The sequence below is a fragment of the Gekko japonicus genome, unplaced genomic scaffold (genome assembly GCF_001447785.1).
Source record: "Gekko japonicus isolate JY-2015 unplaced genomic scaffold, Gekko_japonicus_V1.1 scaffold1480, whole genome shotgun sequence".
NCBI classification, from domain to species: Eukaryota; Metazoa; Chordata; class Lepidosauria; order Squamata; family Gekkonidae; genus Gekko; species Gekko japonicus.
In genome coordinates this window covers 338,004-361,709 of record NW_015170930.1, presented here as the reverse complement: position 1 = coordinate 361,709, position 23,706 = coordinate 338,004, and the positions used below count along the sequence as shown (strand labels likewise).

The following is a 23,706-nucleotide window of genomic DNA, read 5'->3' as shown; positions in this document are numbered from 1 at the left end:
AGCATGGAGGAGACCACCAAGGAATCCCAGGGTCACTATGCTGAGGAAGGCAACGGCAAACCATCTCTGTTAGTCTCTTGCCTTGAAAACCCTATGGGGTCACTGTAAGTCACCTGTGACTTTACCGCACTTTAGACACACATCTTTACTACAAAGGTACTGGAAAATTGCCCTGGAATAAACAGAATCATATGTGACTATTCTGGCATTGCTTCCAATGACCCATCTATCAATGGCTGCACACTCAACCCAAGCTAATCTTCATATGCACATTTTCCCAAGAACAAACCAACAGAAGTGTTCCAGATATACACTCACTTATTCAAAAGAGGCCAAACTGACAACTGACAAATAAATCCCCAGCTTTATTGTCTTAAAAAAAAAAACCCAACCCCCCCCCAACATACACTTCTCATGGCCCTTAAGAATCCAACAATATGGCTTAAAGCTGTCGGGGTGGGGGGGGGGGATGCTCTTCAAGAAAGACAAAAGAGGAAATCCAACTACCAGACTGTTTTTTTGAGATTAACCTATGGCAATTGGGTCTAACACTCTCAACTTTTTCTAGAGAACAATACCGGATCGTTCTTATTGTCAGCTCTACTCCCAGTGTCCTGCCTGTGCCGAAAAACATTGCAGTTGCCCAATTAAATGTAACTGCCTTTCGGCAGTTTCGCATTCAGGGCCAACAGCAGATGGCGTCTCTACCAGACCAAATTTTAACTGACTTCAGAGTGGAGCTTTCTACAAATGGTTTTGTTGTAACTATTTTTTTTTAAGTAGTAGGCGGGGCTTGTTACGATTCTTGACTTTGCTGTGGTCTAAGCTTGAGACCTTTGGTCAAACGAGCTAATAAATAAAAAGAAAGGATTAATAGGTGGGGGAGACGGACTCTTGACCATGTTCCTTTAAGTCCATTTTCAGTATAAAAATGCAAGCTAATACAATAGAAGCCGACTGAACCCACACAACCAGCCCAAAAGATAACCCAACTGTTTGGTGGCCTCAGAAGTGTTAGTAGGGCAGTTCTTACACAACCATCACGAGTTATTCCTCTTGTCACCTGGCTTCAAAATATACATTTCCTTCTTGCATTTGTGCACTTGGAGATTTCTAGCTAAAAGGTGACAGATGTTAAAGCAAAACCTCAGTTTTACTTCAGTTATTTGACTTTTCCTTAGTCAAAGAAGAGCCCTGCTGGATTAGACCAGTGGTCCATCTAGTCCAGCATCCAGTCTCACACAGTGGCCAACCAGTTCCTTTGGAGGGCCAACAACAGGCCATCGAGGCCGAGGCCTTTGCCTGATGTTGCCTCCTGGCACTGGGATTCAGAGGTTTACTGCTATTTATTTCCTGTTTTTTTTAAATGGAAACATAAATCTGACTTCCTCTTTCATAAGGTGGTTAAGGCCCTTTTATATCCTTTGGAAAAACACCCAGGGCTCTAAAAAGTATTAGAATTTCTGCACTCACTATACAAGATTCTGGTTCTCTTATAAAAGGAAAATGAGCCAAGAAAGTAATTAACTAGTCACGGCAAATAAAGAGAAGCCACCATCGCAGATGTATGTGAGAGATCCCAAACCTGTGGTTAGAACAGATGGAAATATCTGCAGTTTTCTCACTACCTATTGAAAATCCCATCCCCACTCTAGTTTAGGACTTAACTTTAATATGTTTCCCTGACAAAGCACAAGAGATTGGACGGGGATTTTGGTGATTTATTCTCAGGAAGTCCTCTAGGCTTTCAGAGATACAAAGCCATTTCATAAACTACCCACAGTGGCGGCGGCAAAGGTGCTACCATGCCTTTCCCCGTAACGTCAGAAGGAACTGAACCACATGAGCAGGGCTGGTGGTGACACTGTTTCCTATGTTAGCACTGTCCCAACCACAAGTGTCCCATTAGAACACCTCTCACTGGTAACACATGGATCACATATGAATTGGTCATAGCAGCATGCCGCTACTGAGAAAAATCCACCAAGCAAAAGGAATTCAGCTGTTGTCCACAAGCCTATTCGTAAATTTATTCTTGGTTGCAGTCACCCGTGCCAGAAAAAAGAAGGGGGGAAGCGAGGCTATTTCCTCCGGAGAAATTTGACCCACAGTGGCACGATCACACCTCCCTTCCAAGCTGTGGGGGCAGACCATCAGTGTGTGATCAGATGCAACTGCAGGTGAGTCTTTTTTTGTGTGCCGTTTCCCCCCAGGTGCTTAACCGAGGGATCGATGAATCGCACCTCCGCACTGAGGGCTCCCTATGGAGTTTGCGATGATGCACATACTGCGAAGGGGGAGAAAAACAACAGCACGGAGTCGGGATGGCCTGATCAGACCATCCTGACGCCATGAGAGCGCGCTGGAGCAATCAGACACAGGAAAGTCCGTTCGTTGCCCGTCGCAACCCGTTTCCTACCGGATTTTCCCCAGTGTCTTTTAACTCCGCTTCTGTGGCGGAGCAGAACGGGTTGCCGACAGCTGCGGGGCGCTTCCCAGATGTTGCTGTCTGATCGTGCCCTTTAAATCCGCCCGGCATTTGGGCCTATGTTGGGACTAATTGTGGGTATGATTGCAGCCCTTGAGAGGGGGAGAAAGACAAATGAAAATGCCAAATGCAGGACACTCACGTCATAATTTAAGAATAAGCTCTTTGCTCTTGGCTCGCAGACTGTGGCCCTGAGTGAGCCAGGCCAGTAGATCCAGAGCCAGTTGGGATATTATATTATTTGTGTTCCCTGTTTGATTTAATTTGTATTTTTGTATTTTGATTGTATTTTTGTATTTTGTAAGACGCTTTTGGGTCCTCATTGGGGAGAAAAACGGGATGGAAATCCTCAAATAAATAAATAAATAAATCTTTATCTATGCATGTAGAAAATCTTCATGCTGCCTCTTCGGAGAATCTACCCTGACAAAATAAAACCTGCAAATGACAAAATAAAACATAATAGAACATAAAACATTAAAGGTTGTTCATTAAGTTCCAAAATATATTTTTTTACAGTTCTGGTGAGACATGGGGCTCTAAGAGCAACAGATGCCTGACATAGTTCTACGCAATTCTGGACCAAAACAGTGCTTGGAGAATACATGGGAGCCTCATGTATGCGATAACAAACAAAAAGATTATTCCGGAAACGCTGAATCTCAGTATGTGAAGAACAGAGCTGATGCATACGGCTTAAACTTGAAAATCCCAAATCACCAAATATTTGTTACAATCAAAGAAAGATTTCCCATTGCTCACAATCCTATGTGGAATTAATATATCCACCTATCAGCACTGGAGTGGAGCACAGGGCAGTAGTTCATCCTAGTGTCCACTACAAGTTGCAACGATGCAATACTTATTTATTTAAAATATTTATATCTATACTTCTTATGAACTGCTATGATCAGAAGAAGAAGAGGAGGAGGAGGAGGAGATTGGATTTATACCCCGCCCTTCAGTCGGAGTCTCAGAGCAGCTTACAAACTCCTTTCCCTTCTCCTCCCCCCAACAGACACCCTGTGAGGTAGGTGAGGTAGGTGGGGCTGAGAGAGCTCTGACAGAAACTGCCCTTTCAAGGACAGCTCTGACAGAACTATGGCTTGCCCAAGGTCATCCAGCAGCTGCAAGCGGAGGAGTGGGGAATCAAACCCGGCTCTCCACACACTTAACCACTACACCAAACTGGCAGAACAACCCCAACTTGGGTCATTCCTCATTCATAAAGATCAGGAGTTGGGGATGATCTAACACACACCCAGGGTAGGTGTGCAAGGGAGTGTATTCTACTGTCCACATTTTCCATTCAAACGCCTCCCAAGAAGAGTTAATTCTAGTCTTCTCCCTCCCCCACCCCCGGGTAAAACAGCTAGAAGAGCTCCCCTTCCCCATCCTGGAGGAATTCAGTCATGACCTAATTTTGATATACATATCTGTCTCCACCACTCTGAACTGCTCTTCCTAGCTGAGTGGGGAGGGGAGCTGTATGGTGGATGATCCAGAAATGGCAAATACATTTCATGTGAAGATATACTATCTGTCTCATGATGCCAAAAGAATCCCCTTTCTGCTTCTATTCAACTTTCTCACAGGAAAAGCAGATTCACTTTGAGAAATCTTAGGACAAGATAATACGGAAAAATTCAGTTCCAAGCATGGCCATCAACCACCGCCTCCTACTGTGTTTGGAAGGGTGGAAAAAGAACAAAATGAAGCACTTTTTCAAGACCAGGTTGTTGTTTCTTTTTTAAAGAAGAGGTTTGTGGCCTAACGGTACTAAAATCTGGAGAAGAATATGATACTCATCCCTAAAATTAAGCGAGCCTAACAAACATGCTGTTTCCGTTTGTCCATAAAATGAAACTCACCCCTGCAAATCTCAGTGCCAACACGCCAACGGTGGCATTCAAACCTTTCTGTATCGGATTCAGGTGGGGTAGCTGTGTTGTTCTGAAGCAGCAGAACAAAGTTTGGTTCCAGTGGCACTTTTAAAACCAACAAGTTTGATTCACGTCATAAGCTTTCGTGTGCAAGCATACTGTGAAGCCTGCTTGCACGTTAAAGCTTATACTGTCAATAAAACTTTCCTGGTCTTAAAGGTGCCACTGGAATCAAGTTTGGTCCTTTCTGTATCAGCTGTCCCTCTGCTGAGTAGCGACTGGTATTTGCCACCATTAAAGAAAGTTTTATATAATGAGCTCGTTGCTACATTGCTAGAATGCAATATGAAGATGCCAATATTAGGAGAAGCAGCAGGCCAATTTATTGTGGGGAGGGGAGAGGCAAAGGAACTGTATGGAGTTGTTCTGTTTTGCCAAATGCTGCAGTCATAATACTTGTTATCTCTTGCAGTGCCCTAAACAACTTTTTTTAACTGTCTTAGAGAAAAGACGGCTGTGGTCAAGGCAGCCGACACCATTGACATGCATGGGATTTTGCATCTTTTTAAAGAAAAGGTCCCAAATCACAAGTGGCTTTTCAAACACCTACTCTGCACTGCCCGCTCCTCTGAATGTCATAGTGAATGCTGGGGATTAAAATCACAATTCCTGGCAGCTACAAAGATTTGTGGTTTGTTGGACATTTACTTGAGCAAACTAAACATCCCTTGCACAACTGTGGATTTTAAACTGCAACGCTATTGCCATGCCATATTAAAAATGTATCAAAAGTAAAATAATTTCCACTATCTTACCATCAGCCTTCCATCCCTGATTTTAATAAATATGACACTTCCCTACAACGCTAGATACAGCAATCGCTCATTCATATATCCCCATATGTTTCAACACATATCTTGTTATAATGTGCTCTGCATATTTATATGGGGAAGTTAAATAAGAAAAGTGTGTGTGTGTGGGGGGGGGTCCCTGCCTGCCTAATCAAATGATTTTTGCAAATATGATATTCTTGTTTCCAGGCCCCTCCCCCCGCACCTGTTACTTACTAGCGAACTTTGAGACTAACGAACTCTGATATTCATATCTGAAAGATGCATTTCGAAACAGATGAGTGCAAAAAAGGAAAGGAGCTTTCGACTAAAAAGAGCCCTGCCTTATGGAAAGTAGTTCAATGTACCATGTTTGTATAAAATGGCTCTGAGTGGATTTCAACTCACAATATTATATAGCAAGTATAAACATTGGTTAAGCTCAGAGGGGGGGAAAATAAGATATGTCTTTTGCTGTAACATAATGCAAACCTTCTGGAGTACTTAAGCAAATATGCACACATGTTTAGAATTCTTTTTCTTTCTTTCCCCTATTCAATTTATGTATGCATTGCAGACAAATGCCAGATCTCACGAATATCTGGATACGGCTGGGCAAACGTAGGAAGGAAGGAACATCCTGGCGAATGCAAAACAGAAAAAGCCACTGATTCAATGCTGTGCTGTGGGCTACGATGGTGCACATGGGGATTCCTCGGAGGAACCTGACCTGTGCCCACAAAAAAAGGGTCATGCGCCCAGAATTGGCTCCCCTCCATGGAATGAATAGGGGCATTCCACGGATTCAGTAGAGCTCTTGAACTTGTGCTCCCTCTAAGCTGTGGAATCTTGTGAGCAAAAATTCTACTTTGTGAGCTACTGGCATTAAAGTTTATTTCATAAATTAGTTTGCTCTGCCAGAGCCCTCCTTCCTGAGCTAAGACAAAAGTGTGTGAGACGGAGGCTAAAAAAACGGTGAGCTAGCTCACACTAACTCAGCTTAGAGGGAACACTGCTTGGGACAGATCACGTGATTGTGGAAAACGTTTCTCGGAACGAATTGGGGGGGGGGATTCCAGAACTCCAGGCTTTTGCCCATCCTGATCCGTACCAATCCAGCCATACGATCATTCTAATTACTCCCTTGGAACATTGCTCCTTGACAGCTGCAGGCTGTTCTACAGTTTGCTCAGCTGCATCCAGATAGGGCCATGCTTCTGGATTTGCACTCAATATATGCATTGGCGTTACAGTAGACAAAAAGAAAAGAAAGGAAAGGAAAGAAAGGTGATGTTTCTCCTGGCTAGACATCTTCTCAGAACTATTAACAACAAATACCAAGCCTCTATTCAGCACATGAAAGCTCAGAGGTACTCACCCTGCAAACTGGGCATTGCCAGTGACTACTGCTGTCTCTAAGCCTGAACTCATCAGATAAACACTTGGAATGATACACACGAAAACACAGGTCACATATCAACACCTCTCCAGGCAAATGGCATTCAAAACAATACCAGTCATGAGTTTCTGTCTCCCAGTCCTACAAGAAATACAAAATAATTTGATAGAACATTCTGTCAATATCCGCAGCAGCCAAGAACAATGCACATTTCTCGAAGTCTCGCAACAGGCAGGCATTATAAATATTTAAAGAGTACTGTACCTCCTTGGTGGATTACTTTTTAGAAATTATTATGTAAGTCCCAAACCCTGAAAGCGTTGTGAGCTTTGATACCCCCAAGCATTCTACAGCTTTAACGCCCCCCCAGTGGATGGAAGGCTTTAATTCTTGTTATGAGAAAGTGTTGGGTGAGCAACACAATGGCAATATATATAAAACCACATCCCCAGCTACTTGCCCATATAGATGGTTCTTGACTTGCATAATAGAAATTTAGTATTTACATAAAACTCAGTGGTTTGTTGTTGTTTTTTTGGCCCAATCTGGAAGGAAGGCGATGGGACTGCACTCGCTGCACTTGACCAATTAATGGTGGCAACCAGTCACTGGCTATTCTGTTGGCACTGTGGTTTGGTTCACATTTCCTCACTAAGGTGTGGATGGGAATCCTCCTTTTACTTTCTGGAATTCTGAGGAAGGGAGTGAATGCCTTGAGATCGGCATTCAGTATGGAGAGGAAGAAATGCTTAAGCGTTTATTCAGCACTGTCTTGCGTTGAAACGGCTTCTTGTTGTAAGCCATGGGAGCAACCGTGCAAGGCAAGCCAGTGTCACTATCCCCATGGTGCATATGGGGAGGGGGCGAGTGCTGAGGCTCAGAGACGGTGGTTTGCCTGAGGTCACTCTGTGGCAGAGGTGAGATTTGAATTCTAGATCACCTTGATGGTTCTCTGTAGCTACTGTGCTATGTGGACTTCCAGGAAAAGGACCTGCAACGATGCCCAAGGGAACCTCCTGCCTTCTTCAAAATTCAACCCAGCTGGGAGGAGACTCTTCCACGTGATCAAGGGGAAGGTGTGAACCAAACCTCAGAATGCTCACTGAAATGTTCATCCTAGGAGACTGCCAACATACCTTTGCAACGTATTGTCCATGAATCCAGATACTGAACTATTTGAGCTGAATTTGCTTTGGTTGTGGGTGGGGTACTTCAAAGGATTGTAATGGGGTAAATTAAGCCTATAAATATGACTTCTAAATACAATTCTAAATACAAATGGAAGAAATGCCTCTCTTCCTCTTTCTACCGCTTCCCAGCCTTACTTAGAAAGGGCACAATCCAGCCAAAATAAAAGAATTTTTTACATGCCATTTATTTTAGTGGAAGAGAGTGAAGCAATGGCTGAGTAAAAGGCATTCAATTTATACCTATGTGCATTCCAGTTTCTTTGAAATCAATACACACTGTGCACAATCCGAGACTCAGTTTAACCTGATATGTGCTCTGAAATCCCACTAAAATAAATGGGCTTAAGTGCATCAAACTCTATGTTGGATTGTGGTAACATTCTCTATGGAGTTAAAAATATAGAAATAAATATTCTAGTAGCTGTTTGTCAACTGTATCCCTAACAGGGCCAGCTCTACTGCAGAAACCACACAGAAACATCTGCTTCTGGAGACAATATTTTTAGCGATGACAATGAAGCAGTGTGTGATCGGACAGTCACACCCAGCATCCTTTGCCACACTGCTAGAGATAAATAGGGTGCCTATGTCAGATCATGTGGCCCAATGCCTTGGAGATGCAAAATGTCTCGGGCTTTCACTGATCCCTAAAGCTGCCTCAAGGATAACCTGAGAACACATAACACATCTGCAGTGCAATCCTAGTAGAGTTCAGTCATTCTCAGTCCACTGAATTCAATGGCCTTAGAAAGATGCTTACTAGGCTTAGGATTGCATTGCTGTTTACATTCTAAATCGAGAGCATTTTAGCTCTCTTAAAAATGTCTTATACAAACAAAACTCACTCATCCTTCCATAAAAAATATTAACACAAATTAGGGTACAGCCAAGTGGTTTGTAATTAAATTTTGTGAATATCAAGCAAATTGGAACAGGCAAAGCTTCCAGTACATGTGCAATCAAAACCTTGGCTACACTGAATGTTAAGACCTCTTCATTCTCCCCCCAATAATTACAACCAGCCACCTCCCTGTATACATGTTAAGTGTTTCCATAATTGTATCATATGGGAAATCTTTACAGGCGTTTTCCCAGTCAAATGTATGTAGTATGGGTGCTTAACATGTGCCTAAACACAGATTTTGGCATAATCTGCCAAAATCCAGAGCAATTGCATCGTGCACAGTGCACATATGGATTAATCTGAATGCACCCCTTACTGCCATATTCTGATGACTGGTAAAACTGGAAACCATGAATTCATGGAAAACGAAAGATCAAAAGTCAAGGGACTAGGAAAGGTTTATAAAGGCTATCTGTGTTCTTTTAGGGTAACTAGACAACTTAGCCTCAGTTGACATTTGACAGCCATGTCCATGCAGGCACCCTGAGAATGTGTAGGGCCATGACACTCAGGTGAAGATGCTGTTGGCGTTAACCATCAGCTCTGCATTTGTGGCTGGCTGCTCTGCTTTGCACAACTGTGAGAGCTCAAAAAAAAGAAAGAAAAAGAAAAAAGACCTGGTCTCTGTGAAATAGCATGAGCAAGACAGCATGCCAGAATGGCACTTCTGAACACCTGCCTGTCACAACAGTCACATATGTGGAGTGCAATGTTCCCTCTAAGCTGAGTTAGTGTGAGTTAGCTCACATTTTTTTAGCCTCTGGCTCACACATTTTTGTCTTAGCTCAGGAAGGATGGCTCCAGAGCAAACTTAATTTATGCAGTAGCCAAATCACTCACTCACAACTTTAATGCCAGTAGCTCACAAAACAGAATTTTTGCTCACAAGTCTCCACAACTTAGAGGGAACATTGGTGGAATGCCTTTGCATGAGTGGCACAGCCGGGCATACTCTCCCCTTTGAAGGTGTTCTTTTTTGTTCTTTTTGTGAATTATCGTCTCCTCCTAAGTGTTTGCTATTTGCTGGCACCATCAGAGGTGCTCCCAAATGTGCCACTTTGATTGCATAAAGTGCAGTGGCTACATCAGTTTTTCGTGAATGCCACAGTTCACACAAATAACATCTCTCCATAAGTTTGGTCTGGTGAAGTGACAGCCGCATACACTTCCAAAGCATTTGCATAGGGGCCACCACCAAGCAGGAACAGCCCTTAAAATTTTGTCTTTCTGCTTTTGAAAAAGTTTCCAACCCACTACATCCTTTAAAATCAGGTTAGTTACAGCAGCATCAGAATACTACCATATATATGCAATAAATATATATTCTACACCAGTTAAAAAAAATGACTTTATAAACTATTCCTTTATTTATTTCATTGGTTCCTTCTTAGAAAACTATAGTGGATTTAAATAGCTCTCAGATTATCTTGTTCGCCAAAGAATGAACAAAATATTAAATTGAATTAAATTTCCACACGATGCATTCCCCTTCCTATTCTTTGTATACGTTTGCCAGTAGAAAAAGGCTCAATTAAACATGAAAAAAAAGTTTGGACACGATCCACTGGGATGTCTGCCTGCACACGTTCTACTGAAATGAAGGGTAGCCCCACTAGATAGCTGCCAGGCCTTCCGCGGCTCTCCTCCATTTCAGTATGGCTTGTGAGTACAACACCCTAATGAATCAGGCCCTTATTATTCAGAATGAAACTATTAATTAATTATTAATTAGCTAACCTCACACACACACACACACACAAAACCCCAACAAGGAAATATAAGTTGCAATTACACCATTGCTGATGGGGTTGTTTAGGTGACATTTGAAACTAGCTGGAGGACTGATGTCTCACTGGTCTCCTAGCTGCACTGTAACCACTACAGGCTCTTTCACCTTCCATCCTAGCAACCTGGACCCAGCTGACCCGGGTCACAGCCTTATATGTTTAATGGAGCACAACAGCTTCAACAACACTAGATCAGCAAGAGGCTTTTCTGCTCCGCTGTCTGATAGAGGAGGCGAGAACTATGTTGACACCCATCCATCACTCTCACAGTGTTAAGTACCTTGTGGGGCAAGCGAGGCTGGATGGATGTGGATGACTATGATGCAGTGCAGAAGTGCTGCAAATGATAGAGGGCCTTTTTTATGGCGAGCTTGAGAAGCGTTTGGGCTTTAAGGGCTTTTTAAAAAACAACTGTTTGCAGAGAGTTATGCCAAGGATGCCCTTTGTAAATGCATTCTCAAGTCAAGGACACACATGGTGCATCACCAGACACAGCAGAGAAAACATCTCTGTTAGCATTTTTTGGGTCAAAAAGTTTTAAAGCTTGTTGTTTTAGTGATATGCCTGTGCAAAGAGACAGAGATAAAACAGAGAGAGAGATTCGTAACAAAGAAAACAATCGTGATCATGTTGAAGAAGGGGGCGGGTGGGAGGAAACCGGTTGAAGCAGGAGGGTAGTCGGACTACTGCAGTTTGTACATGGGTGGCCGCATCTATATGCTTGTATTTCTAATGTAAATCTCCAAGTGGGGAAAAATGAATAGTTACTTTTTAAAAAATGTATTGTGTTTTTAAAAATCAACAAAGAACTTCAGCTGGAACACTATGAGGACCAAAATGCATGTTACTGGCAAGAGACTGAACTTCTGACAAACATCTCATGGCAGACATTGTGTGCATCGTGATTAAGTTAAGAGCTTAGCAGTTCCAAATTTAAAGTCAAAAATCAAGATTTCAAAAACATTACCCCATAATCTGCACATGTGTTGGGACATTTGCAGGACCAGGATCTAGGTGGCTATCTGCCACGTAATTTCCTTGCACAAGGAAGAAGGTATTTATGTAAATTTTAACATCTGGCTGCCAGCATTCCAGTAATGGCAGACATAAAGCTCCCAAAATCTAAGTAGGAATGCCAGCCATGTCTGCACTTGCAAAGTCTGCCACCAGATGTCATCAGTTCCTCCCAAAATAACTGATGGGGGGGGGGGAGAAACCATTGCAACTTCACATCTTGTGGCGTAACAGAGTTACCATTTTCCAGCTCCCCAGGAAGAAGAAAGAAAAAAAATTAACAACAGTCCCGTAAAGTGTGGACCGATTTCAGAACTGCTTGGAACATAGATCATATGATAAGCATGATTAACACATTTATTGAAAATTAAGAAGTGACAAGCTAATCTACCCTAGTGCATATCAGAAAATGTCAATAAGAGAAAATACAACAGGAAATTCAAGACTGCATAGTGCAAAAGTTGTTCACCTTGATTTTTGCTGTGGTCCGGGAGAAAGGCTGCATACTGTAGGCCTTTCAAAATAAAGAAAACAAAAACAAAAAAAACACACACATGGTCGCTGTACTGGAACCCATCTGAGTCACACAGGGCTAAAACGAATTGAGACATGGAGATGGCGAAAGCATACTATTACAGATAGCATCCTGACGGCATATATTTTCCCCAAACAAATTCTATGGGCTGCTCTGTCTAGAGTCATTTCCCCCTTTTTTTTCTTTTCTGCTTCTGAAAGCTTTCCAAACAATGAAATTAATTAAAGAAATTTTTAAAAAAACCCATTCGAAGAAGCAAAAGGAGCTAAACTGGGTCCATCTCTGGCCCTCTCAGAATAGCAAAGGGATTAATAAATTCACTACACGATCCCTGGGGGGGAAACGCATGCTTATGACGTACTGCAATGGTGTCAACACTTCGGAAAATCCAGGAGGTACTTTAAAAAAAAATTGTATTATTAGCAATTGCCCCATAGTTTAAAAAAATGTTTTGGCTCATATTTGAAAATAAGAGGGGGAATATATAGGGAATTACTATCAAGGGGAATCAGAAACTCTAGCCCAAATTTGCAAAGGTGTTTTATTTACCTGTAGAAGTGGAGGCCTGTGTGGAGTTAAGCTACCAGCAGACAACACAAATCATTATCAGGGGGGGAAAATAGCAGTTTACTCCTAAACAGATTTAAATCCTTCTAAGTCAACTGAAGTCAATGAGTTTAGAAGGGCGCAGCTCTGTTTGGGTTGCACTATAATAATGCAACCCTATGTAGGGTTACCCCAGTCTAAATGCACTGAGGTCTATGACTTAAGACTGGAAGTACTGAACTGGTGTTCATTAGCAAATCTGGGACAATGTACCCCCAGGGGTTTAACAGGGACCTTGGATTCCTAACTCACTTCAGGTGCTAACATCTTCTGTATCCCGCCCTCACAGGTGCCAGTTTATGATCTCATTCCATCCTGCACTGGACTTTTGTCTGTATTCTACTTTGTTGTTGGTTAGTTAGAGGTACTTCACATCCACCTGTATTAATGTATTACTCCTCAGACTGGATCTTGCCTTACACTATGGCTGCCAACTGCCAGGTGGGGCCTGAAGATCTCCCAGAATTCCAACACATCTCCAGATTGAACGTATCAGTCCCCCTGGAAAAAAAATGGCTGCTCTGGAGGCATTGTACCCCAAACCCCACCCTCCCTAGTCTCCACCCCCCCCAAACATCAATGAATTTCCCACCCCTGGAACTGGCAACTGACTGGCTTCTATTTAGAACATCCCTCTACCCCCCCGTACATAAGTTATGAATGCCAGCATCTAGGTGGGACCTGAGGATCCCCTGGAATTACAGCTCTACTCCAGACTACAGAGATCAGTTCCACAGGATAAAATGGCTGCTTTGGAGGGTAGACTCTATGGCATAGCACCCCACTGAGGTCTTTGTCCTCCCAAGAATCCATCCCCAAATCTCCAGGAGTTCCCCAAGCTGGATATGACAACCCTACCCCCCCATCCCCCGCCAGTGGCTGGGAGGACCTGGCAACACTAATATAAAATCAGGTCAATGGTTGCATACACTTCACACATCTGAAGAAGTGAGCTTTCACTCACAAAAGCTTATCCTGAAATACAAACTATGTTAAGTCTTTAAGCTTCTACTTGATTCTGGCTTGGATTTAAGTAACTCTGCATAGGATTGCATTATAATTATGGTTCCTGTACAGGGACTGACCAAACCTTCCCTCCTTCTCAAAAGAGGCGTGATTTTAATACAAAACGATACAGTAAAGTACTATATATGTTTGAACGCACACATACACGAGGGTCTGGGCTTATGTTGTCAATACGAATTGTAGTATATATGGAGAACTTGGTGTGTTGCTAACCTATTTTTATTTGGTGCTTCATATTGTGTGTGTTTGTGTGTGTCATATGTCCTTGGAATTTACTGAGCACCTTGAGGGCCACCCTGCATAGCTGATGGGCTATGGTCAGCCTGGTGGGTCACAATATGTGAAAACCTGGCATGAAATAACTGGAGCTCAGAGCTACTTCCCATATGACTACAGAGTCCTTGCTCATCACTCCTGTTTCCACAGCCTCAGTGTACACTGGGTTCATATACATGTGCAGCTGGATCATGGACAGTGTATTTGGGATCAAGGAAATTGTTAAACACCTAGTAAATACAGCCCATTTTTAAATTAAACCCAGCTACATTTGTGTAATGCAAAGAAAATATTGTTACTGTATCTATCAAGGACACAGATCTTTAGATGTGGTCCAAACAAGAGTGGAGGTGTAGCTGTAAGTCAGTTAGAGGAAGTGAAAGTATCTCACACCCTCATGGATACTTCGGTCTGGCCACATGCATACAGGACTGGAATTATGAGCAGGCAGTGTGCCTTCTGCAATTCTGTGGAAGCTTTAAAAAGTCAGAGAACTTGGTACTGGGCACAGAACTGAGTAACCTGAGAATATCTGTTTACTTTTTAAAGCAAGGTTCTAGCCCTCGTGGCTGAGAAGATATAGTCAGTGCACAGTGAAATCCCCAGAGATTAAAGAGGGCACAATAAGAGGTTGGTGGTGAAACTTGTGCCTTTTCCTAACTAAAAGTATTGTGGCAATCATGCAAATTAAGGAAATAAATTGAAATTTGCTTGATTTATATAGATTTTGGAATCCAGTTTAGCTGGAAGAAGGATTTTTACTACCAGGGTACAAAAATCTATTGTTTTTTTTAAAAAAGCAAAAGATTATGTCCAACAGGGATCTTGTAGCCATTATAGCTAATCAGTCTATAGTTGGTCCGCACTGCAAAGCTGTGCATTATGTGAAGTACAGAGAAAGTCTTTGGCCAATCTCAATTCACACTTTCCATCTTCTGTATTCGGACAATGCCACCTAAAACTGGGGGCAATAGCACTTCTACTAACTTAGGTCACACGATGCCAAAAACTGGAAAAAGGAAAGAAAAGGTACTTGGAAGTATGCACAGATCTTGCATTTTCTGTTTACATCTCAACTACCCTGTCCATCAAATAATAGGTCTGCAACTCAAATACTGTTTTACTTTGAAAGCAGCAACTATGTTTAAACTTTTAAAACGAGACCTATACATAAGAGCAATTTTACTTTGCTGGTGAAACAGCACAATTTTCCTCAAGTGTTGAAACTATATAAGAGTTGATAATTTGATTTTTAATTTTTTTTTAAAGAAAAGCTCTGAAAAGCCAGGCTGTGTGTTGTCACATATAATTAAAACAGATTGCAAGATAAGACCATTAATTAGGTCAAAGGTAAAATATTACAGTTTAAGTTCAAGGTTGGGCTCTATAGCTCTTCCCTAGTCAAGTAGGGGATGACTGGAGAGTTTTCATGGCACTCACCTACATCAAGAAGTCCTGGGCTCTTCTAACACCCAAGATTTTAAAGGGTAAAATTGGCCAACCCATGCTACCCCTATACCCAGTGAGCCCCCTAAACTTTCATCTGGTAGTTCCTCTGATGCCATTCATCCGGGGCCCCCTCTGCAAAAGAACATACGAACAGCCAACTCTCGGTCAGACCAGTGTCCCATTCCAACAGCAACCAATTCTAGGTGCTTCAAAGAAATCCTAGAGCAGGGCAATTATGAAATAAATAGTTAATCCTTGATTCATACATGGGTGAATTTATTCCTTACCGCCCCCCTCCCCCAACCTTTTGTCATGTTTTTTTAGACTCCTACCATAGGCCCGGATCCAACGAACTTTGCTACCAGTTCTGTGTGCCCAAAGGAGCTTTAGGTTCCTCATGGTAAATCTTTTCTGGGAATAGGGAAATTCCCTCCAAAGCAGTTTGTAATATGGCAGGGATGCTTCTGCTGTTTAAAGGGGGGGGGGGAGAGTCATAAATTTCAATCGGCATACCCAAATCCTTGGGTATGCCTATATACTAGCTCTTTGGATCCCGGCCTATGGCCCTATGCCTTAAAACTGATCTACAGAGTAAAAACGTAATTGTATTCACATCACTTACACTCACTAAATTGTTTTTAATGAACTATCTTCATTTACCTCAGAGGTTCTCATCCATCTGATCATCAATTTTGGATCTTAAACATTCTGCCTTAAAAAATTAAACCTGTACTGTCTGAGACTATTAAAGAAACTCATTTTCTATCCTTCGTCAGCTTTAAAAGCAAACTATTCTAAGTCCCTGCACATAAGCTGCTAGTAGTAACTGCAAATATCAGACTGAGGGTCAACATTCCAGGAAATACAATGTAAATCCTTGTAGAAAAATATACTCACAATCTCATCTCCAGGCAGCCAGTATCCTTCTTGCTCAATACCGGCTTTCGACCCCTTACATCCCACTGTCAGGGTTTCAACAACAAGGCCATCTTTCACCGCTAAACTAAGCTGACGTGTGGTCTCTTTGGGATGCATACCGTGAACCCGAGACATGTACCTGTGAAGTGAGCAGAAAAAGAAGTTCTAACAAAACAGCCGACACACTCTTGTTTTTAAAACACGTTCCTCATTTCTTCTCTGTCCCCCTTGCATTCCACAACCTTTTCCATATTCATTCAAAGAGAAAATTTCTTCACCATACTGTTCACAGAAGCTCACAGGTTTCCTAAAACTCTGGCAGGATTAACTTCTCTAAACCAAGAGACGAACATCTGAGTCTCCATCAAGCATCATGCAAGCTGGACGTCTCTTTTCCTCAGGCCAACACAGTCTTGCTTCTAGAAGAAGTGCTTTGCCCACAACATGAAAGAGAAAGCCTTTCCTCCCCTTTGGTCAAAGGAGTGGCCAAGACTGGGCTTATGCATTCTGTAGCATGCACCCTCCTTTCCAGTTTGACAGCCAGAGATCAAAAGACAAGCCTTGCCAGTGACGTTAATTAACTCAGCAAGTTCCATTTAAGATAGTGCAACAATGTAGACTTGGAGCCAATCCAACTGACACTTTTGTGCCTTGTGGAGTGCTGAAAATCTTCAATTCGTCTTGGACAAGCTGGCAACCTGGGAGCATGGAGAATACGTTCAAATGACCGCGTCAGTGCAGAATCAGTGCTCAGACTATACTATGTCATGCCGACCATGTCATGAGAATTGACAGAGGAATAAAATATCTAACTTTTTTATTTTCAAGACAATTTGTTTCCTGCTATTCCATGGGATAAACCCCTTGTAGGATATGAACTTTGGGGTTGTGGCCAGTTATAAAACTGCCACTTGTCTACTCTTCAAAGCACCTGTAAGAGAGGTCTGGCCAGGTCTATGGAAGGAAGGGCAGAAAAGCAAAATCCTAATTTTTACCAGTTTTACAGCAATATCGCATACATCCTTTCAGAAAAGCTGTTTTCCGTTAAAGAAATGAAAAAGAGAAAAGACTTTAGAAAAATTATAATTTGGGTGTGAACTGGATTGCCTACTAGTATGAAGAGTCAACCAGCCCTTTTTGAATTGTTGACAAGTGATGCAAATAAATCCCACTGTCAGAGACAAATATATAGGAAGTGATATAAAGCTGAAGCAGAGGTGAAGATGTGAAGGTGGAAATTTCAATGTCTTCAGATCTTAGTGTGTAGATTGTCATGGGTATGAACGCATCAACAAACAGGCACAAGAACACATGTCAGTCTATCAAACAATGCAGTTTTTAATTCCATTTCTGAACTTTTAAAATATATTTATTTAAAATATTTACTAGCCACCCTTCTTCCTTACAGAGCTCAAGGCAGCTAACGATAGTAATAAACACACAAAAGAGATCACGTTAAAAAACATAAAACCAAAATTAAGAATCAAAATTTAGGACAGATTTAATCAAATGCAGTCCTAAATAAAACCAAAATAAAATGTTCCACAAGTGTGTGCCAATCTGTTGACTGTCCTACTACTTAAGAGTGGCTGGGCTGGCACTGACCAAAGCCCAGCCCTTTCCCACCAAGTCTGTTGTGGAAAGAGCTCCCTGAAGAGGGGAGGGGAGTCCCCTCCTTGGAGATCTTCAGGTGGTGCTGCGAGGCCTGCCTGCCAGGGCTCATGAGGGGGGTTTGAATGGCAGGCATCTTATAAGGGAGGGGGGAAGCAGGGAGAGATTTGGGGTTTGCTATTTTATTTTTTATTTAAATTTGATTTTTAAAAACTATTATTGTAAGCCACCCTGAACCACAAGGAAAGAGGGGTATAAATATTTTAATACATAAACTCTTTTTTTACGTTTATTTTTCATATTTTCAACAAAGTTACAAACATTTCACTTCACTAGATTACATACATTTTTAGAGGCATTAAATCAAATTGCATGTCTTATACCAAATGTTAACTGTTTATCCTTTTTCACTGTTATACTGTTACATGATTTATCCAGTTATATACCCTTAACCATCTTTTATCCTGTAATTTGTGGTCTTTAGCCTGAAGTATTAAACTCAAGTTTTTGAGGGTATTTTATCCGTCTTCCAGTTTTTTGCCACTAATATTCTCGCAGCAGTTATAATATATACTGATATGTATATATCTTGCTTAGCATAGCCTTTTGGAACTATATTCAGTAAATAAGTTTCGGGTGTTAACAAGACATCTAGGTTCAATATTTCTAAAATAACTTTATGTACCATTTTCCAGTATTTTTGTATTTTACTGCATTTCCACCACATGTGGAAAAAGGTCCCCACGTTCGACTTACATTTCCAACATTTGTTGGATGTTTGGGGGTAACACTTTGCAATTTTATCTGGGGACAGATAAATACATAAACTCTTAACTATACATAAACTCTTAACTATCTATTATAAAAAGTAACATAGGTTGCCATTGTTGCTCTTTTAATTTCAGTTATTTTGAAGCACAAAACGGCCATGCAGAAAAAGAAATAATAATTTCCAAAGGGGGGGGATGTCAACAATTCAAGATGCAAGCATCTTGCTAACTGTAAAGGTATGCATTTCTCCTTTGGAGGTTTGAAATGAGCGAACCCATCATTCTGAGTTTTAAAAGTCCCCCCTCCCTCTGGCCATAGAACAGGCAGGGAGGAGGAAGTCAGTTCATTTGCTTTCCAGACATACCTCAGCCCACTTTCATACAAATGCTAATAGGTGTAACAGGGAACAGACTCCAAGCAGGGAACAGAGATTTGGAGGAATTAGATACTAGAAAGACTTCAGAAAGGAAATTTCTGGAGATGTCAGGAAGAGCTTCGCTGACCTGGCCTGACCGGGTCAGTGGCTGGGGGAAAGAAAGTTGATAAAAACTCCTTGCAGCAAGAAGGCTGTCTCTTTTGGTCTCAGGGCAGACAGAACTCCGAACTGAGGTCTGGACAAGATGGCCATTAGCCATGTGCTGGGCCCGGGGAGCTACAGAAAGCTTCAAGGTAATGGGAATTCTGTAGAGATTTGTAATTTCCTAAGCTTTAGGAACCTGTCCTATTTTAACATCTGGTAGGGCATGTATAGAGAGAGGGACAGAGGATTTGCGTTTTACCCATTTCTTTTGAATCCCTTGCTCAATCTGGTGGTGTGCTAAAAGCATGCTTGTGAATATTTTCTTTTTAATAAATACTTAAAACTTTTGATGCTGATAGTGGTTCTCTGTACCACATAGACCTCCACTGTCTCGGATATGCTATTTTAAAAGGAGCACTGGGGGAAGGCAGACAGTTGGCAAGTGGCTATTCCTCCAACGGTGTGCAGGGCAGTAAACTGTCCCAGTAGTGACCAGGTGCTAGGCAGTGGGAGACACAGAGGGAAGACCTCAGATCTTGGAAGGGAAGCTGGGAGTCCTCACCCTCCCAGCGGGCAATTCCTTACAGAGGTCAGGCGGTGGTGGTGGGCTCTCTAGGAAAGCCTCTCCAGACAATGGAAAAACTCTGGAGGTCAGGGCGGAATAGGGCCTGCAGGTCAGAGCAAGCCCATTCCGCCACACTAACTACTAAAGAAAACAAACTTGCACTAGTTAAAACAAATGTATAAAGGAAAATAAACCCGATGAGCCACTTTCAGGTGTTAATGTAATCCAGAAGGAGAAACCTCCCTCTTTGCACTGATTTAGCAGACAGGTAAGCAGAAAGGTGATGGCTGTGCCCCTTGACCGATATGCAACAGAGAGCTGAAAGCCAAGAACAAGGAATGTGAAAGGCCCTCAGCAGGGGCTCTCACTAGTTGCTCCCTCTACCAGTGATTGACTTCACAGAGGCCACGAAGGAGAATAGTCTTTCAATCCAGGATGGAGAGGTCTTTGCTCTATTACGAGCTCACTGCTAGGTGGAGAGAAAACTCCCACGCTAGTGATTAATAACAGGGTGTCGACTTTTGCTGCCACTGGGTCTCAAGGACTTCTGATGCTGAAGTCAAGATGTCAAGAAATAAAAGGGAGAAAAGTGTGGTGCAGGACAGAGGCGGAGATAAAGCGATTCCTCGCTGTTGTTCCCTGGAAAGATCTGATTAGCCTTACCTTGGAAGAAAGCAGCTGAGGCAAACTATTTGTGTTACCAGACTGTGTTCAGCCTCTGGTCAACAGATTGGAAAGCATATTACGTTCCTTAGGCTGCTTCCAGAGAGGCAGGAGAAGCAAAGCAAATCTGCTTGCAGATAGGGCCGTACATGGCGTGGGGACAAAATTAATTCCCATAAGACGCCAGCCCAGCCTTTAATCAGGCAGGATGCTAAAACAGCTCTTCAGTAACACAAGAGTCAGGGGAAGCTACTGCTAATCTCCAGTAGCTAAAATACAGACCTGTCTGCTTGAAATAAAGAGGTTCTTCCTGATAATCTGCTTGTTAAATTCCTGATCTGGCCAGATGAGGCTGTTTGCCCACAGGACACAGAAGGGAGAGAGGGGGGGGATTTAGGCTGCCACTCAGTAGTTGAGTATTTATAGCTCAGTATTAGGATTTCTTCATCTGCAAACAAGGGCAGCAAACCCCATTTGGATTAGCCAAAAAGTCGTGCTGCAAGATTCCTGTGCAACACCCACAAAGGTAGGTTATCAGTAAACAATGCTGCCCCGTTTAAGTACCACCTTCATTCAGATGCCACAAACCAATCTCAACTTGCTCATGGCTGGTTTATGTGCTCCCATCCCAATCTCCTCTCATGCTGCATCCTGAGACAGAAGTGGTGTGCTGATTAAGGTGTTGGATTAGGAGCTGGGAAGCCCAGGTTCAAATCCCTGCTCTGACAGGGATAGCGTTGCCAGCTCTGTGTTGGGAAATACCTGGAGATTTGGAGGGCGGAGCCTGAGGAGGGTGGGGTTTGGGGAGGGGAGGGACTTCAATGGGGTATAGTGCCATTAAGTCCACCTTCCAAAGTGGCCATTTTCTCCAGGTTGCCTGGAGATCACTTGTAATAGCAGGAGGTCTCCAGCCACCACCTAGAGGTTAGCAAGCCAAGCCAGGGAAGCTTGCTGGGTGACTTTGGGCCAGTCATAGACTCTCAGTGTAGCCTACCTCATAGGGCTGTTGTGAGGATAAAACGGAGGAGAGGAGAATGAGGTAAGCTGCTTTGGTCCCCACTGGAGGGATATCAGTACAGTAAATAAATAAATGTGGGTGCTTCCACTAACTGATGTGTATTTCATTCCCAGTAACTTAGATTCTTAATTACAGTGTAATCCGTCCCAGTTACTGCAACAGGAACAAATCAGTTAGTGAAGGGGCCTGCATTCGTACCTCTCAGCTAACCGGAGTTAGATGGAAGAATTCTGTCTTTAATCTCAATGCACCATGTAAGTAGAAGAGGAAGAAAGGAGAAAACACATAACTTTGACATTTAATCAGCATGGTGCCATTCATTAGTTCCCAATATCTGAGTAAATTCTCTTTATTTCTCATATAAACTTTAAAACTCTGTAAAATGCGAATCCATTCTCATTTAGGTTTGGGTTAGACATAAGGTTGCCAAGTGAGGGCTACGGCCATACAAGGGAAAACCATAGAGTTTTCCCTTGTATGGCCATGGCCTCGCCCCCAGCGTGCCCGGCATGCCCACGTCACTTCCTGGTGATGCGCACGCAGGGGTGGGGTTCCCCCCGGGGCCTGATTCCGTGGCGTCAGAAATCGGGCCTCCAAAGTGGGGGTTTACCCGCCTTCCCCCGCCCCCACTTGGCAGCCCTAGTTAGACACCAGTGATTATGGGTTGGCCATTAGGATTGTGCTTCCAGGGTGGCCAACCTCCAGGTGGTGGCTTGAAGATCTCCTAGAATTACGACTGGTCTCCAGGCTACAGAGATCAGTTCTCTTGGAGAAAATGGCTGCCTTGGAAGGTAGACTCTATGGCCTTATACCCTGCAGAGGTCCTTTCCCTCCCCAAGCTCCACCCAAAAAATCTCCAGGAATTTCCCAACCCAGACCTGACAACCCTACAGGAAGTAACATTTCCTAATATTAGTTTCAATCACATCTTCTATTAAGAATTCTGTAGGCTCATCATCTGAATCCCATGTAGCTGAACTAAATCATTCTATCAAAATGCAGCATGTTTTACCTCACATTTTGAGGATCACTTGACCAAGTTGAGACCAGTCACTGGTCCTATTTAAAACAAGCCTCCATGGCTACAAACAGCTACGCTGCAATGCACACAGCACATAAAATCCACTGCAAATAGTAATTTGCTTAAAAATAAAAAGCGTCATGTGCAGGATTGGATGGTCAGTTGTGTAGCAGATGGAATTAAACTAAAATCAGCCTGACAGAAACTGTTGACAGGCCTAGAGGTGATCCTGTTTGTTCATATTTTATATACCTCAGGCAACATTCAACCTCCCATAATGCTCATTATCTGGTCAGTTGTGTCAGGAGTAATAATTATAATAATAATTTTAAAAGCAGACAAGAGTTGCTTGTTCCAGCAATTAAATTCACTCTAGATTCCCACTCAAAAATGTCATTAACTTACATCTCGGCTGTTATACTGCCTAATCCCACCTACGTGAGCAACTAAAGCAGTTATGCCATTGAACTCCTCTTCTGACACATATTCCTTTTCCAGGAGAAGATAGCTCCTATAGATCCCGAATCTCCATTCCCCTGCCACAGTCTGAGGAGCTACAGATATTTTACCGCCCTACAGAAATGAGTAATGGGCATTTAGAACAGCGGCAGTTACTGGTGAGAATAGAGAACAGAATGGAATACAGAATACTGAGAATACAATGGAATCTGACGTCCTGAAGCATTCAGTGGGACAAAGGAAAAGAAATGCACTGGATCAGCCATTTCCACATGACATCTATGTCAGAGTGAACCACTGCGTACTGAACTTTGGGTAAAGCAGCTTGTGCACTGGGCCATTACACTGATTTGTTCCCACTGAACGCTCCACAGAAAATCAACAAGCGTTTATGAGATTACTTTAAAATGTTTAAAGACCTCAGTTTCATACCAATGAGGAAAAAAGAATAAATGTATACATGAATCGGCAAAAGAGGGAGCCATTTTAATACACAATTAAAAAACAGGGTTATGAGAACGGAGGAGCCACTGTTTCCTTTGCCAGAAACAACCACCACAATCATATCGGTTTCATGAAGCTCACTCACCTCAGTGGTGAGCGACAGAACTATATGAATAGGGATTTGTTTAAACAAAGCCAAAAGAAAGGGCAGCATCTTATGAGGATGATGACGTTGGTCTCTCTAAACGAAACAGCTCTTGTTTGTAAAGAGGATTCCAACACGGGCTTTCCCCTAGGATCCTAACTGCTCATTTGTTTCAACACCTGAC

At 42.5% G+C, this 23,706-nt stretch overlaps 1 protein-coding gene across 6 annotated transcripts in view; it reads right to left on the bottom strand.

Annotated features, from left to right (window-relative positions):
- The window catches only part of ZMYND11 (zinc finger, MYND-type containing 11), a 133,216-nt gene that overhangs the window by 23,544 nt on the left and 85,966 nt on the right, over window positions 1-23,706 (bottom strand). For 3 of the 6 annotated variants that reach the window (XM_015418830.1, XM_015418833.1, XM_015418831.1), the window contains exons 3-5: window positions 16,285-16,444; window positions 11,965-12,009; window positions 6,580-6,741 (exon numbers count right to left, since the gene is read on the bottom strand). In XM_015418830.1, the coding sequence (XP_015274316.1) occupies window positions 6,580-6,741; window positions 11,965-12,009; window positions 16,285-16,444 (367 nt within the window). The remainder of the gene's footprint in view (window positions 1-6,579; window positions 6,742-11,964; window positions 12,010-16,284; window positions 16,445-23,706) is intronic. The other 3 variants (XM_015418834.1, XM_015418832.1, XM_015418835.1) reach the window with 3 other exon arrangements.